The 17,508-nt window shown below is 38.0% G+C and overlaps 1 protein-coding gene across 1 annotated transcript; it reads right to left on the minus strand.

Moving 5' to 3' along the window:
* Positions 1-1,880: 1,880 nt before the first annotated feature.
* On the minus strand, positions 1,881-15,705 carry LOC106097761 (glutathione hydrolase 5 proenzyme). Its single transcript, XM_019365492.2, has 12 exons — positions 15,199-15,705; positions 11,005-11,132; positions 10,823-10,930; positions 8,154-8,331; positions 7,905-8,065; positions 7,530-7,676; positions 7,267-7,397; positions 6,432-6,616; positions 6,273-6,364; positions 4,076-4,182; positions 3,791-3,901; positions 1,881-3,704 (listed from the first exon to the last, which is right to left on the minus strand). Exons 1-12 carry the CDS (start codon positions 15,561-15,563, stop codon positions 3,567-3,569), a joined length of 1,851 nt encoding a protein of 616 aa, XP_019221037.1. The 5' UTR covers positions 15,564-15,705; the 3' UTR covers positions 1,881-3,566.
* Positions 15,706-17,508: the final 1,803 nt, after the last annotated feature.

The raw sequence follows: 17,508 nt of genomic DNA on the forward strand, positions 1-17,508 counted from the left end.
TGTTACAGACCTCCTAGGATGAGACATTCTTTCAATCTACAAATGATTATATACTTCTAAGCATATATGAGTAAATATTTCTAAGCATAAATGGCAATCAACAATACAAATCTAACATATAGCTTTTGGGAAGAAACTATTTTTGAGTCTGTCAGTCTTTGTACTGATGCACCTGTAGCACTTCCCAGAAGGAAGCAGGTTGAACAGGTCAAAATCAGGGTGGGAGCGGTCCTTGATGATGTTTGTTGTTCTGTTGAGGCAGCAGAAGGAATAGATGTCCATCAGGGAGGGGAAAGGGCTGCAGATCATCTTATGTGTTGCCTTGACTACTCCTCTATCCGCCTTAGTGCAACTGTCATAACATGCTGTGATGCAGTATGTCAGCGAGCTCTCAATGGATGAGCAGTAGGTCAGCAGCAGGTTGGAGTCCAGTTCGTACTTCCTGAGGACCCCTACAATCAATTCTTTGGTCTTTGTCACACTGAGCTGCAAAGGATTCTGCTTGCACCACGTGACAAAGGACTCAATCACAGCCTCCCTCTCATCATCCATGTATCCAACCACCGCAGAGTCATCAGAAAACTTCTGAAGATGGCAGGTCTCTGTGCAGTGGCTGAAGTCTATGGTGTAGAGGGTAGAGAGCTGGTCCAGATGGGCATAGACACGATTGAGCAGGTAGATGATGGTGTCCTCAGCTCCAAGCCGGGGCTGGTGGGGGAACTGAAGGGGCTCTTGTTGTGGCATGACAATAGGCTGGAGCTGGTCATGGATGAATCTTTCCAATGTCTTCATGTCTTGTAAGTCACTGCCACAGGCCTGTAATTCTGGAGGCCACTGGAACATGGTGTACCAGTCAGGGGAAGGAGGAGGAACTGTATGCATCCTTAACATTAGCATACAGTAGGTCTACAATTCTCTCCCTGTGTGAAAGTTAGCAGTGTAGCCGAAGGTGACATGGTTGAAGTCACCCATACATAGTACCCGAGCGCCTTCATTGCTGAGTCTATAATCAGGCTATGGCAGAGTGGATAATGTCACAAGCAGCCTTGCCTGTCTAAAGTCTTTTTTGCCATGCAGTCCTTGCTGTAACTTGTGTCCGTAATTGGAGCTAACTCTGATGGCTTAGTCAGCTAGCCGCTAACTGGCTTTCTGGGTAGAGATACAATGGCTACTTCGAGCTGCACTAAACCACCGCTCTCTTGCTCAATTCTTTGGCTGTGGACGTGGGTAACAAATATATCTCTGGGTAACATTACTACATTTACTGTAATAACCACACAGGTTTACAGTTGGTTTTCAGCTCAGTCTGCTTTATTTTTTTTTTTTTAATCACAGTATGTGAATAAACGGTTATAGTGAGGAAGATATTTTTTAATGAGAAATTTTTAAGAGTTTCCAGCTCGGTGTGCCACTCTCTCTCTGCTTATACAAGTGCATATATGAGCTCACCCAGCAGTGTCTTGCCTTGTCCCATCTGTATGCCAGTAATTATTCGAGTAGAATATTTATCTATATAATATTTATTTGATTACACTTTAAATCCAGGTCAGAGAGAGGGTATTGTTTTCTTTTACACATGCATATTTAATAAATTAAAGCGGTAGTATCTAAAACAAATCTTTATTACAAATCACTCCGGTTGATAAAAATGTGAATTCTGGTGCCTGGCAGTACCTTGAAGCAGCAGGTACACCACCTGTTGGAACTGGGGTGGAGAGCACCAAAACTTCAGATTTTGTCATAATCACGAGACCTGTGTGTTTTGAAAGCAATTGTTTTCTATAAGCTTCTGCCTCTTCTGTAGAACATAAAGTTTCTGACTCGTGATTTCCAAAAGGCAGCTTGGATGTAATCCAATAATGAAAACAAGGCAGACATTAAACACTGAAGAAAGGAATTTATTGTACACAAAACTGGCAGTTTGAAAATAAAACATTTTCAGTTCAAGTCCGGGTTATCTATTCCTGTCAGTAAAACACATTAAACAACTATAAAAAGAAAACTGTTGCTTTTCAAACTCCTTTTCTGATTAACTTTTACCCTGAGCACATCAGCAGAATTACCCACACTGTCTAACAGCAAAACAATAGCAAGATGAACTGTGCAAAAAATCTTAATATGCAAAATGAAGAAAAAAAACTAATATTGAAAAGCATTTAAATGTGGTTTATAATAATCAGATAAAAAACTGACCTTTCTATTTGGCTCTAACAGTGTGTGAGATCTAGCATTGTTGATGCTGACATGCCTGTAACAGTAAGACTCCTAATGTTTTTGGTTTTGTTTATTTCTTTAAGCTACAAATCAATTGATAGATAACTTTGGGCTGCCCTAAAGTGTACCTTACTTTCTCTCCCTTCTGAACAATCCAGTGGGCTAAAATTTACAAAGTAAACATGAATTTGATGAGACTTGAAAATGTGAATTGTTTAAAGGTGGAATGGAACATGAACTCTGTAGCTCTTTTTCCAACAATCTTTTATGTAACCAAAGATTTCTGCAGTCAGTTTCTTCCTGCTGGCCTGATGCAGGTTGAAGAAACATAGACACAGGCTTCACATTTCAACCTGAAAGCTGTGTCCTTGTTTTTTTATATTCTATGATTTATGATGAACAAATATTTAAAAGGTCATATTGATTGTATAAAATTGAGGCAGATATATAAATCCCTAACATTTTTCAAAAACATTCTAGTTTACAATGCTGTCTTTGCACTATTTTGCATTAAATTTGGGATTTAAATAATCTGATCATCACATTATGTTTTCAATATTACAAACTTTTTTTAGACACATGAGCAGTGACGTGAATAATGGCGTTAAAAGTACTTTTATCAGTAACTAGTAATCTAATTACTATTCTGTCTTTACATCGCAGTTACCCTTACTAACAAGAAAATACGGTGCGGACGCGTTACTATTTTTCAACACTCAGACAGTTGAAGCTGTCTTCAGGGCGAAACAATCACACAAGTCCTGCTGATTTGCTGAGGAAAAATAGCCATGCTAAACCAATCACAGGACCAATTTAAGATGACATAGCAACAACCCAAGACAACCCTGAGTCTTCACTTTTGTGTTAAAAGTGTGTTGATAGGCCACGTAAAACTAGAGTCATGATAAAAAATATATATTTAATGTTTTTTCCTGAATACTATCGTTGTTTATGTTTACTGAGGGAAACAAAACCACCCTTTCCTATTGGTGTTCTGTAAATAGTTTGAAATAGTTATCAGGTCTTTAAGTTTGACGTCATTAACCGTTTCTGGGTCCCAAACTCAAACGAACACTGTGGCATCATTGAGAGTTACAAACTGTCTAAATTCTTTCATCTTTAATAAAATGATCAGCCAGGTGTAACATTTAAGTTTAACATCCAGGCATCCATGAAAACAGAATTTATTAAATTTAACAGAGTTAGAAGTTAGCAGGGAGTTAGCTCGCTAGTTTCCACTTAAACATAATATACCATGTTCTGACAGAGATTTCTGAAAACATTAAAACCTACACCTCTGCTATCATAACCTTAAGACCATGCTGTATAACTAACATCACTGACTCTTGGTCTCAGTAACCAGCTGCTTTGCCTTTTTTCCTTTCATCAGACCATGCAGAGATACAGCTGCCCGCCTTTTCCACAGCGTTAACTGTGTTGTAGAATTTTGCTACTTTATGTCCCAGAGCTTCAAGACCATCAACTACATCCTGCAGAGCAAAGAGGAGAGAGACTCAGATGGAAAAAGAGAAGTAGAAATTATTAATGTATCATTTAAATAAACTGAAAATATTACCTTTTCAAGTTTGGATTCAAGTTTTACTTCACTTTGAGAGTCTACAAGAACAACCAGAGTATCAATTGCCTCCTTAAGACTCTTTCCAAACCAAAGGTGGTTCATGAGCGCCTTGAAGAGGAAAAAAAAAAATGAGATGAGAAAGTGATGATTACAGAATAAATTAGGGTGAAGAACCTTGTTACTGTGATGTAAGCTTTAACAGCAAAGACGGGCATCAGTCCACATCAATTTATTTTATTTAATATGTAATGGCACTTTTGTGTGTTTACCATGCATACGTACCGAGGCCACTGCCGGTGGAATCATTTCAGCACCAGACCCTCCAATCACCAGCGTCTTTGACTTAGACTTCAGCACAGATGGGGCTGTATTGGAGGGAGGCCGCTCCCCTGAGAAATACAACAAAGACCTTGAATAGCAGGACAAAACTACAGTCTAAAATATCTCCATGAATCTCTGTGAATGATGAGAAGATCATGCTAAAGCTATTCTGTTATACCTGTATGCAAAAAATGCACTGCACCCAAAATATTTCATAGTTCAGCAATACTGATCAATCTAATAAACATGAACCTACACCATCCTCTCTATTGTGATATTTTAAAAAGTACTTAGCAGAGATATTAAAGAACCTAACTAATAGGGTTGCCAATTCTCAGCAAAAAAAAATAGGGAACCACCCCGCACCCTCCACCTCATGATGCTTAATCGACTTTAATTGTATGTAGCTTGCCATCACCAGTGTGTGAATGTGTGTGTGAATGGGTGGATGACTGAGTGTGTAAAGCACTTTGGGGTCCTTAGGGACTAGTAAAGCGCTATATAAATGCAGGCCATTTACCATTTAATTTAATGCACATGTAAAACAAATGCACAGGAATCAATTATATTTCTACAATAATTAAATAGATTCAACATCTTTCTTCAACAGATTTGCAGACTGCACAGATGGTACCTTCCCAAAAAGGAAAAAGTACTGTAGGCACTACTATTACTAGGGTATATATTAGACTTAATAGTTACTATATACAATAATGGATTTCTATACATTTTGCATCAGATAAAAACTTTGGTTGTAAGATTCAGATCTTTTTTTTTTAAACTAGACATGAGAATAAGACAGAAAAGTATGTCTTTGTGCCTCCCTTTTCCCTGTTAATGCCCTACCTGGCCCCCTGGCAAAACTTTGCTAGACCCGCCCCTGCACAGTTACCAGCTGTCAGCTACTTAGGAAAGGATCCTGGTGTAGAAAGTAATATTAAATACATTCTAACAACAGCTTATCAAGTTTAAACCAGCTGCTGCTGATTATGGTTTCCTCTTTCTGGCGTAAAGTGGGCGATAGACAAACAAGAGAGATGGCCTGCAGCAGAAAAGCCGATCATTGATCAGTTTCATGATTGAAGTAGCAACAGGAGAGGGAGAGAATGAGAGGCAGTCACTCCATATATCTGTTGTTAAGCTTAATGTGGGAATGCTTTACAAACATTCAGAGGTGAACTTATACACTTGCTTTACTTCGCTGGGATAGCTTTCTCGGAGATGAAATGCTGGTTTGAAAGCACGTAGCGAGGCTTCAAATGCTCATCCAGGTCGCTGACAGGTCTCGCACGCTACAGCTGCTCTATCACATGACGCATACTGCTCCGATATGCTATAAGGTCATGAGCTGGGTTACGCTACGTCGCAAGTTTTGTGAGGTGCTTTTGTGATATTTAATGGATCAGATTACATTTTTTATTTCTCTCTGATATCCGATCCAGTAATTTAGGTCAGTATCAGACCGATCGGCCCATCTCTAAGGTTAACCCACTTCAATGGAGACGAAGCCCAACACTAAGACGAGCCCCTTATTAGCAAGTACTTGGTGACAGTGGGAAGGAAAAACTCCCTTTTAACAGCAAGAAACCTCCAACTGCACCAGGCTCAGAGAGGGGCAGTCATCTGCTGTGACCAGCTGAAGAGTGAGGTGAGGAAGACAGGACAGATTTAGAGAGCTTATGTAATTTGTGTTTATAGAAGTTCACTCAGAGCTCAACTGTGCCTGTTCTTGAACATTCAAAACATTTCAGCAGGCTATGGCATTAAATGGAAAATGCCATTTTAATTCAAATTTACCTGATGTGCTTCAATTTGGCAGTTTTGTTGACCATTTTCATGATCAACCAAATATGATGCGTCACAATAAATTATGAAATGACATTTTCTCCTCTAATTTCCTCAATGGTGCTTTTTTGGTAATATTAGATTAATAATTCATGGTGTGCACGTGTTGTTGTTTTTTCTTTCAAATTTCTTATATTGTGACATGCTAATATGTACAAACATGCATATTTACCAAGTATATGTTATATTAACCACGCTTAACACATTAGTTTAGACGATGAAGTTGCAAATTAGCACTATACAAATCAAAACTGAGGTCCAGAATATTTGTTAATAAATATTAAATTTAGAAGGAATCCTGCTGATCCCTTACCATGAAAGATGTTATCAGCTCGACCACAAAAGTCATTTAGGTGGTTGTTGAGGATGATTCCAGTGCTTGAAGAGAGGACATTGGACCCAAATCTGTAAAGAATAAACATTAAATGAACTAGGTCTAAACCCTGTGACACTGAATGATGCAGGTACTAACTCGTCATTGATGCTGCTGGTGACAGACACAGCAGATCCATCTTCAGCCAGCACAGATACATGTGTGGTGCCGATGCTGTCCAGATACGAGTTTTTGCCGTAATACTGGGGATCATGAGTCTTGTTGCTGCTGATCAAGCTTCGTATGTGGTTGGCAAAGCTATCCTTTGTCAAATTCTTTGCCGTCTGTGTGAAATACAGAGCATCGGAAAACACCACATTACACAAAATTGACAAATACTAAAAATAATTATAATACATACTAAAATAATTAGAGACAATTATAAAGGTAATTTAGGTTTATCTGCTTTTAAAACATTTATTTATACTTATAGGTTTTAAAAGTTACATCACTGCTCAGAATTGTGCTGAAATGAAAATGCAGAGTTACTGGGAAAAGCTGAGACACAAAGAATTTTTTCAGAGTACTCTATGCAGTAAAATAATAAGTACATGCTCAGTGCTTCTATAAGAACTTAAAGGGTAATAAGCAGCCACGTAGTGATGTGCAAATGCCGTTGATAAACTGATCAGTAACACAAAGTCACAAACTCACCCCAGCAAATTAACCCAAAATCCGACTGTGCAATGTTCAGAGATATTGCAAAAAAAACCAAAAACCAAAAAACTTCAGACCACAACTCATTATCAATGTGCATAAACCGACTGTGGTGGGGTGTGGTTTGTGGATGAGCTGCAGGCGGGGGTGGAGCAGAGGGTTCAGGCAGAGCAGAGGCTGATGTGGTATTGCTCCGTTGACCCGTTTAGTCACTTAAATAGAATCACACTTTATGCAACAAAGCAGGTGCAAATCTGTAGGATTTTGAGATACTTACTTTATCTGAGTTGAACTTTGGATCTCTGATATGTTTCTTTAATCCATTGGCAAATTTTAAAGCTTCAATATAACGGTGATAAAACAAAATCTTTTCATTAGTCGTCTTAGGTTCTGAATTCATTGTGTATCCTGAAAATATAAATAATTTTTATTTCTTTTATTTAAAACATCCATTCTTAGTGTATCACATTTGTAAAGATTGATAAGGATCATTTTCTTATATGAAACAAACTCTACATGCTATAAGCAACAATCAGGAACCTTTCATGATGTTGAGGATGAGGCTGAGGATGGCTCCTCCTGAAGGAGGCGGAGGGAAGTACATCCGGTAGTCTCCCAAAGTAATATTCCAGGCATCAGTCACTTTAGCTTCATATGATGCCAAGTCCTCCAGTGTGAGTTTTCCTCCTGAGCAAAAACAGTGAAACAAATGATTCTGCTGAGCAAAAATGAACACAATGCATTTCATAATCAAGACTTTGAATGGATCCAGACAGATCACAGTGTAGCCTGTGAGGGATCATGTTAGATTTTTATAGAACCAATTAATTTTCTAATTTGTAATTAGATCATTGTGCCTGGCAGACATAGAAAATGGTCAGAAAAGAGAGCAGGATGAAACCTGTCTGATAATACCTGCTTTCTGTATGTCACGGATTAAATCCTTCGCTATTGTTCCGTTGTAAAACGCATCTGGTCCCTCGTTTGCGATCGTCTCCAAAGTGTCAGCAAGTTTCTCAAATTTCACAGTATCACCGGTCTTAAGCAGGTTCCCATTTTTATCTAAATATAACTCCCTAAAAGACAAAGACCGTGAAATAAAGCTGAAACATTCATTGTTTGCTCTTCGTATTTTTGAAATCACATTGTGGGTGTATTTCATACCGTAGTGACGTGTTGCCAATGCGTGGGATGTGTTGACCTTGGTAGTAAGGAATACGGAATCCTTCTCTGGCTAATTTAATGGTCGGCTGAAAGAGGTCGGCCCACGGCAACTTCCCATAAAGCCGGTGTGCTGCTTCATAACCTCGAATTTCCCCAGGAACCCCAATCCATCTGCTATCTGGTTAGACAGATAATGGATAGTCAGTGCTGGAAAGTCACACATACATTTGCTCCTGTTTTGAGTAAAGTGTAAGGTCCTGACCTTTAATGATCTGAGATGACATTTGTTATAATTTGGTGCTTTGTAAATAACTAACATATAAACTAACTAACATACATATAAATAACATTTTGCATCCTACACTTACTTTTAGTTTATTTCACTATATTTACATATTTACACTATTTCTGGCTTAAAGAAGCATTTAGCATATCTTATACTTACTTTTCTGCCTGTGTGCAGGGGTGTAGCACAGAACTCTTGGCCCCATAAATAAATGGTGTCTGGAGCCCCCTTTCTTTTCTTGATCCATCTTTCTCACACATATTCTAACTTCTATTTTCTTTCTTTTTTTTTTTTTTTATATCTGCCACAAGTGAACTGCTATAATAAATACTCCCAGTTCTTATTGCGCTCCATAGCATACTCAAATGCTGTTAAAAGACGCTTCTTAACAGACACTACATTCATTCTATATATGGATCCACAGCTTTGCTTCAAAGTCAACACACTATAGACTAGGGATGGGTATCAAAACTCGGTTCTTGTTGAGAACCGGTTCCCACTGTTTCAGTTCCTTGGAATTGTTTGCCATTTTTGCAAACGATTCCCTTATCGATTCCAGTCACCCCGAATGACGTCACCACGTTGCGGAGCGTCATTTACCTAAGCGGCTCAAACGCTCAAAAGTTTGGTTATACTTTACAAGAACGGATGACAACGGGGCAACTTGCAATACTTGCAAAGTAGATATTTCATTTAAGGGAGGAAACACTGTGAATATGCAAAAGCATTTGCTCACAAAACACGCGATAACCTTAAATGAATGTCGTGTTTTTAATTCCGCTCCGGACTCGTGAATCTCAACCCAGCAGCAGCGGTAACGTTTGCAGGTCTTCTCCCGTTAATGCGGCAGGTAAATAATCAACTAACAGTGCATATTATGTTAGCGCGATCTGCCTTATTACAAAACCTGCCATTACTGTGCGCTGCATTTAGGTGACCATGATGAGAGAGACAGACAGAGTCTGGCTGGCAGTTCTCGCTGCAGTCTACCGGTAGCGTCTCCTTTCAGGCCAGGATAGATGAATGTCACCGAGCAGTGACTAAGTTTGTGGTCAAAGGCTTGCACCCATTTGCCCCGATTTTCAGTAAGTGAATGTGTTTAATTGTAGGCAGGGACATTACTGGATATTCTTGTGTAATTGCTACAGAATAATTTATGTTATACTTTGTTATTGCTACAGAAGAATATTTATTTTATTATTTTACATTTACAATTTTTTTTCCTGAGGACCCCGTGACACCCCATTGAAGAGCCGTAGGCTGTGGATCTCTTAAGATCTCACTGTTGGGTTTGTAAGGCCATGTTACTCCTAAATTTCTATCTTGTTCAAAGAGAAGATATAAAACAAAGTTCTAAGCTAATCGACCTTAGTGTTCTCCTTTTTAAAAAAATAAGAATCGATAAAGAATCGAATCGTTAAACAGAATCGAAAATGGAATCGGAATCGTGAAAATCTTAACAATACCCATCCCTACTATAGACGATCAGGAAGTAATGCAGGAAGGTCATTTGTACTGTGCTGACAGGAACATAAGAGACAGAGATATGTGCATCCACAGCAGCCTTTGTCTCTGGCCCCACTTCAGGATCTCACAAGATTTCCAGCTTTTTATGAAAGCTTTAATGTTAGCTTATAACCAGCTGTTGTTGTTTAGCTAGTTTGTTGTTGACTGCCTGGAGTTGGAAGCGCTGATTGTCCAGTCTCCTTACAGTAATTAAATAATAATGTTTATGCACTCCTTAGGGTGTTAGAGTCCTGACTTTAGTTCAGGAGATGAGGTTTGAGGTGAGGAGGAGGGTGACATTTTAACAAGATACCTGTCATAGTGTCTCTTTCCTTCCCTTCTTTGGTGACAAGAACCCTATCTCAGATGATAAAACGTAGGTATGATCTTTCAAATCTTAAGTTTCTCTTGCAGACTAAGGTGCAGAATTAAAAAAAATACCTCTACAGATAACTGACTACACCTTTAAAATTTTTGTGTTACATCTTGTGCATGATTTGGAGAAAGACCTGTACAGACCTGTTAGAAGAAAAATCTGTCTACTTCAATCTCTCTGGCTGTTTCTGAAACTAATTAGCATGTGTTTCATGGTGTTTATGCTAGATTACTCTGACAGATGTCATATATGAAACCGACTCATTGTCTTTAATAAATCCTGACAGCCGAACCCTACGTAGTGGTTTGCTTGATCTCTTTTTTCTTGTCTTTTTTAATATCTCTGTTTTGCTTTCTTGAGAAAAGCTGAATGAGGAATGACTCACAGTGTGCATTAACAGTCACTGTACAGAATAAATGAGCTGTGTCATAAAGGTGAGTCCAAGAGCAGATTAAACTAAACCATTATAAATATTAGCATTATGGCAGAAAAACAGCCCACCTTGCTTCCACTCCATGGTCCACTCTGTGGTTTTAGGACACAACTTAAGCAGGTCAGAGTTCACGTTTCTGGGGACAGTCTCTCTGGAGGTGATGATTTTCACTTTACCTTTGAAAACATTACATATTATTATGTTATTCCCCAGCAGGGCTGAGCAAAGAGGAGCGAGGGTGTCTTGTTACCGGATCTGTCCATCACAGTGAATATGACCCCGCCTCCGATCCCTGCGCACTGTGGGTTGATGATGGAGGTGCACAGCAGCGCAGCAATGGCAGCATCTACTGCAGAGCCGCCTTTCTGAAGAATGTCCCTGAAAGAGTTCACCGTTATCACTTTAGTGTTATTGTTATCATGTGTGCACAATTAATTTAATTTTAATCTTTATTAAAATTATAATGTCACACAATTAAATTGCCATGACTGAATAACACAACGATGTGTTGTCTTTGTTGTTATTGCATGTGCTAAGGATGCACAGTTCATTGAATTTTAATCTCAATCATGTCCCACAATTAAATTAACCTGATCACCCCAATAAGTATGAGACACTGCAATTAACTAGAAGTGAAGGTGGCATGGCTCTCCAATGCTCCAATGTCTTGAAAATTATTATAAGGCTGCACAGCTTAGAGTCCTGATAGCATGGTGTGATCCGACATGTGATGCCAGGTGGAAAAAAATAGATCAGGATAAAGTTCATGTCCCTCTCCCAGCTATTCACGGGGATAAACCATTATTGCAGTCACTTTTAAAACAAAGTATCCAACTGCATAAAAGTACCACTGAGCATCTGGCTCCAGGAACTTAGAGACAAAATGTTTGAAAGTGATGCAAGAATACTACGCTGGCCAGCATATGACACAGAATTCACCCCCGCAAAAACTGATAGTAGGTTTAAATATTGGTGGAACTTTGGTATTACCGCATACTGGAAAATATCATCTCAATAAGGTTTCGATACCTTTCAACAAATGTCAGACCTGGAGAGGGGTGACTTCTTTAGATATCTCCAATTAAGACGGCATTTTAATACAGATATTGTGTCCAAGGAGAAAAAAGCCATTAACACAAATTTTTCTAAATGCATGTAAAGGGAAACTGACAAAACAAATCTCTATGACCTACTCAATACACAGACAGAAAGGAAACTGTCTACCACCTACATTAAACTCAGATGGGAGAAAGAGGCCAGAATAAATCTATCTGAAGAAGATTGGTCTAATGTATGTAAAACCACAGCCACTACTTCAAGCTCCGATTCATGGAGAGAGTTAACCTGGAAACAAAACTCTGAGGTTTTTTAATCACCTCTAAGATTAAAGAACTCCAAAGTAAAAATGGTAAATGTTGCAGGAAATGTGGATATACTTCAGTAGGCCACTTCCATATTTTTGGAGAATGTCCTAAAATCGCCCCCTACTGGACAGAAGTGGTCTAAACAACCAAGCAGATAACTGGATTACATCTTGAGGGGAGTTTCAGTGTCTTTTACTTAGGCAACATACCAACTGGACTGAAGAAATAGGACAGATACCTGCTACAGGTATTACAGACGGCCAGCCAAAAAGCTATAACACACAAGTGGTTGAATGAGGAACCTCCAACTGTTTCAGACTGGACAGAAATTCTACACAAAATTCACATTATGGAGCGACTAACATTCTCCTTGAGACTGTCCTCAGAAAAATGTGAGCAATACTGGAAGAAATGGAAATGTTTTCTTACTGAGAAATTACTCTAGAGTCTTGTGGTATTCCTTTATATTACCTCTGGTAATAATATGTATCCGAGTTGTACATAATTTTCAACTTGTAACCTTGTGTATGTCAAACTTATACCCATGGCCTAATCCCCCTTCTTTATTTTTGTTTGGTCAGTTCTCCTTTTGTTGTCTTATGTTCAAATGTTTTTATATTGTCCATAAAAATGGAAAAAAAACACTCAATAAACAAAGTTTTTTGTACAAAAATTAACGTGATCACTTCCAGAGAAACAGAAGGGTCTTAAAATGTAATAATCCACTTTTTCGGGTGTCATTGAGGAGCCTAGCATCAGGACTGTGGACAAGCTGGAGACAGGGCAGAGAGGACTGACTGAGACCAGTGTAAAGTCAGTTGCAATCGTCCAAGTGGGAGGAAATGAGAGCATGAATTCCAATTTAACCATCTTTCACAGAAAGAAAAGTCCTCATTTCAGTATTTAACCACTAAGTTAAATATGTCAAATATCACACCAAGATTTTTTGCAAAGGGTTTGATGCTGGACAGATGAAGCTGATCACAAAGCTCTCTGATGGAACTAAGCACTTTGAGTGCTCAGTTTCAGTAGAAAGAAATTTAAACAACAGTTTAAAAGTGAAAGGATTCAATCCTGTGTTAGGTTTTGGTAATTGCACTGAACCTGCACTGAATTTAGGTGAATAAGGAGGACCAACTTTATTTTGATCCAAAGATTTATACATTAGTGAGAAAGTTAAAATTTGTATGCAAAAAATGCAGAAAAGACAGTAGCATTGTGTTTGCAAATAAAAAAAAGTGGAAGTAAATTATTACATACTGTTTCAAACAGATAAACTGAGAAAAATATTAAAAGTTGTAGCAAAAAAAGCTTAAATAAGACGGAAGATTACAAGGTTTAAATTAACTGAATTGAACCCTACATGAGAAAAAGCTGAGTAATTAAAAAAAGAAATGACAGAATCAGAAAAATGTTGAATGTAAAGTGGTATTCTTTAGGGGACTGGGAAGACTTGATACTAGAATTGTGACTTAAACAAGTTGATACCAAGGGTTATGCTAGTTAGCTGATAGCCATTTACATATAAATGTTTTAGTAATTTTCTACTAGCAAAGAGCTTTATACAACTTGTTCATTCACCCAGGTTTTCAGTGCTACCTAACTAACATCCAAACACATTCACACTCCGATGGATGCATCGGAGAACAACCTGGGGTTAGTATCTTGCCCAAGGATATTTGGCATGCAGACTGGAGCAGACTGGGATCGAACCAACACCCTTCCAGTTAAGCGGTGACCCGCTCTACTAACTAAGCTACAGCCACAGCCACGTCAGGAATTATTCGAATAAGATACACTTTTGATTCCAGTGTTTAACTGGGTGAATGGTATGCATTGTTCTTCACAATCTGCAGCAAAAATCTTTAAACATTTGTTTTCATGTTGGCTTGATATAAAATATCACTGTTGGTACTGCAGCTTACTGCAACGTAAGTATGCGTTTAAATTAGGAGAGGCAAAGTGTGATATCCACCAGCATGTCTATTACATGCTTTACCGTGATACTGGGATATTATCCCTATATGCCTCTAAGTTGTCAGTACAAACGATGTCAGTAACAATAGCGATTTGTCAGTTGGGAACAAAACAGGTCTTAGATCCGGATCTTTGAAGTTAATGATGGGATCCGATTACACACACACACACACACACACACACACACACAGGAGTAAACAACAGTAGGTACAAAGAAAACCGTCTGGAAAGGTTAAAAAAAATTAAACAGTCAAACTGTTACCTTGACAATTTTTGCCTAGCATATTTTAAGGTATATTTTGTTGTGTAACTGTCCATCGTTTGACTGTAAATAGTTGAAATTTTATAAATATTATACATGCAATCAGAGATGGGTATTTGTTTTTGTACTTTAAAATGTATTTTTGTTACTTGTTGAAAAAAATAAGCCATAAAGCATTTGATATAGTAATTTCTTTTACACATGATTTTACTTTATTTTTGTTAAAAAGTTATTTTCAGAAGAAGAAAATTTGACCACCCGCTTGGGAGCCAAAGAGGCCGACTCTTTTCAGTGAGCTGAGCCATAAGAACCAGCTCTCTTAAAAGAATTTGCATTCCCATCACTAGAAAGAAACATACTTTTAAATAGTTCTAAATAGCATTACTAGCATTATGACCTTCAGTCTATTGACCTCGAAGAAGAGGTCAGAGGTCAAATGTGGCATGATATTTTTAATCTCTATACCGTACTTTCTGTTGACAACACACCACATCTGTAAGAATCATAGTTTCTACGTTAAGGCTTTTTCTCCGTTTCTGACCAATAAATCATTTAGTAGGGAAAGAAGATTTTCCATTGATCTGTATTATACAGAATCACATGGAATTTTGCCTTTTATAAAATGGCATATTGGTTTCGTAAAGAAGTAGAAATTTAGTTAGGAGTAGTCATTTTGTAAATAGATATGGGGGGGGAACATAACCGCACACTTCCATGATGAGACGCGGGTTACGCAGTTCTCAAAGATCTTTTATCGCTAAAGTTTGCACTTGGAACAGTGTATAATATTATGTGTTTTGTGAAAAACAAAAATGTGTCAGAAGTTTAAAATGTTACTCACCGTCCAATCTGTGAACATTTCTCGGAGTCTGCGGCCACAGCAGCTTTTGAGAAAGGGCAATTAGCACTGGGGTCCTTGACACACTCACCTTTACCCTTCCAATACCCATTAAAACCAGCTAGTAGACCAGCTACTAGAGCACCTACAATTAGACCAACTACACCTGCTACTAATACGCGGCGAACTTTGGGCGGGCAAACAGAAGTCGTTTTTGCGCTCTCAACATCCTCGTCCTTAACGTCCTCGTTGGGGGGACACATAGGAGTGGTATTTGCCCCCACAACGTCCTCGTCCTCAGTGTCCTCGTTGTGGGGACAAATGGGAGATATATTTGCCCCCTCCACGTGCTCGGTTGATTCAGGCATCGCTGCTTTCTTCTCTGCGTAAACGTCGGTAATTCACTTCCTCTGACACTTAACCGCCTGTTGATTTCCCAGAGCGACGTATTGCGCACATATATCCGCTGCGTGGGTACTGATAGGCACAGATAGGCACACATAGCGGAGAAGTGTGTTTGTGGTACGCAGAGGTAGCTGCTACGACGTTTGATTGATTGATTGATTGAATCTTTATTTTTGAACATGTTGAAAAAGTACAACAACATAGAATTAAAAAGAGACAAACAAACAAAGCAAAACAAAAGGAAAACGAGCAACCACAACTACAAATAACTTTCATGTTCAAAAAGGAGCAGGAAGACGCATAAGCTTATTTAATCCCACCCCTTTTCCACTCTCTAGTAATCAATAGACTACAGAAATACCTCCTTGCAATTATATTATATGTTACGTGTATTTGTATTTGTATTTATTTATTTATTTTATATATATACATGAAAATATTGGACAAGGACACCCTATCAAATCTCTGCCTCCTCCCTGTACCTTGCAAAAACCATATCCTTAAACCGCTTTTTAAACTGCGCCATGCTCGGACATTGCTTCATATCTTTACTTCCATGAATATTCTTAAATATATGCCATATGCAATATCAGTTTCTTTGTACACATTGTCCCAGTCCTGATTTAATAGATCGTTCTTAAGTGCATTCATAGTTTCTTCTGTCCTTACACGTCTGTATCTCAGTTGTTCTTCATGCTGATTTCTCTTATAATTAGTGTCATAAACTGCAAAAACTGGTAGGTGATTACTGATATCATTAATTAATAATCCGCTCACAATGTTGTTTTCCATATTGTTAGTGAAAATATTGTCGAGTAAGGTGGCACAATGTGGTGTAATTCTGCTAGGCCTGGTTATTTTAGGAAGTAAACTCAAACTGTACATAGAGTTTAGAAATTAGTCATTTTATCCTTTTTCGGATTCAACAGGTCAATATTAAAATCACCACAGATAAACATAACTTTTTGATTTGTTTTAGAGAATATTTCTTCTATGAAGTCATTAAATACTTGAATACTAGAGCCAGGTGTTCTATATATACAGCTAATTATTACATTTTTCTCTTTTTCCTTATGAATTTCAGTTGTTGTACATTTTAATAAATTATCAATCGCAGTTGATAACTGATAACTGATAACTGAAACTGAGATGTCTGAGTCAACTGCATTCTAGGGGAATTTTAAAATCTTAGTTTTCTTTCAAAATATATTATATCTATATGTGTTGTATAAATAAATCAATAAGTTAAAATATATGATGCATATTTTTCGCAAATATACATGTATCTGATAATAGGACAACCGGTTTGCTCAAATTCTATTTAAAGTGTGGATAGCATCAGGGACATGTGATAATCTAAGAGGAAAAACATTTGGGCTAAATAACTGTTTATCAGCATCATATTTCAGCAGATCTCGAATAAGCAGGACTTTACAACTTTTCTTACAAGTTTGTTCAAGTAGTTTTCACAACTCTAAATTATCCATGACAAGTGAAAATGCAGATTACAGCGCTGTCATGCAAAGAATAAGCCATATGTAAACATGATCCAGAAATACTTGCATCTTCTCTGTGCCACAGATCATTTCAAATGGACTGAGGCAAAATGGAAAACTGTTCTGTGGTCAAGCTAATTAAAATTTGAAATTTCAACATGCTTTTTTAGTTAAAATTTTATGTATTGCCAGTTGCTGTAGAAAAGTGGCATCATTGATTGATTGATAATACTTTATTTATCCCGAGGGAAATTGTTTTAAAGGCTGCCAGAACACTATCATGAGCACCCCTTCCGACCATCCACAGAATACACGAACATAACATTTAGAAGACAGGTTAGAGAGGTACGGAAAAACAATGGAAATACACAATACATGATGAAAGAGGAGGACAAGAGGAGGAGAAAAAAAA

The sequence above is a fragment of the Oreochromis niloticus genome, linkage group LG12, assembly GCF_001858045.2.
Source record: "Oreochromis niloticus isolate F11D_XX linkage group LG12, O_niloticus_UMD_NMBU, whole genome shotgun sequence".
Taxonomy (NCBI): domain Eukaryota; kingdom Metazoa; phylum Chordata; class Actinopteri; order Cichliformes; family Cichlidae; genus Oreochromis; species Oreochromis niloticus.

What these genes read in the sequence shown, in the direction of transcription:
- LOC106097761 (XM_019365492.2), bottom strand. Translation starts at nt 15,563, where the DNA reads ATGCCTGAATCAACCGAGCACGTGGAGGGGGCAAATATATCTCCCATT. An exon ending in GACCATGGAGTGGAAGCAAG is followed by an intron (nt 8,332 to 10,822) that starts GTGGGCTGTTTT and finishes CTGTCTAACCAG; the next exon opens with ATAGCAGATGGATTGGGGTT. An exon ending in ATTGGCAACACGTCACTACG is followed by an intron (nt 8,066 to 8,153) that starts GTATGAAATACA and finishes TTTGTCTTTTAG; the next exon opens with GGAGTTATATTTAGATAAAA.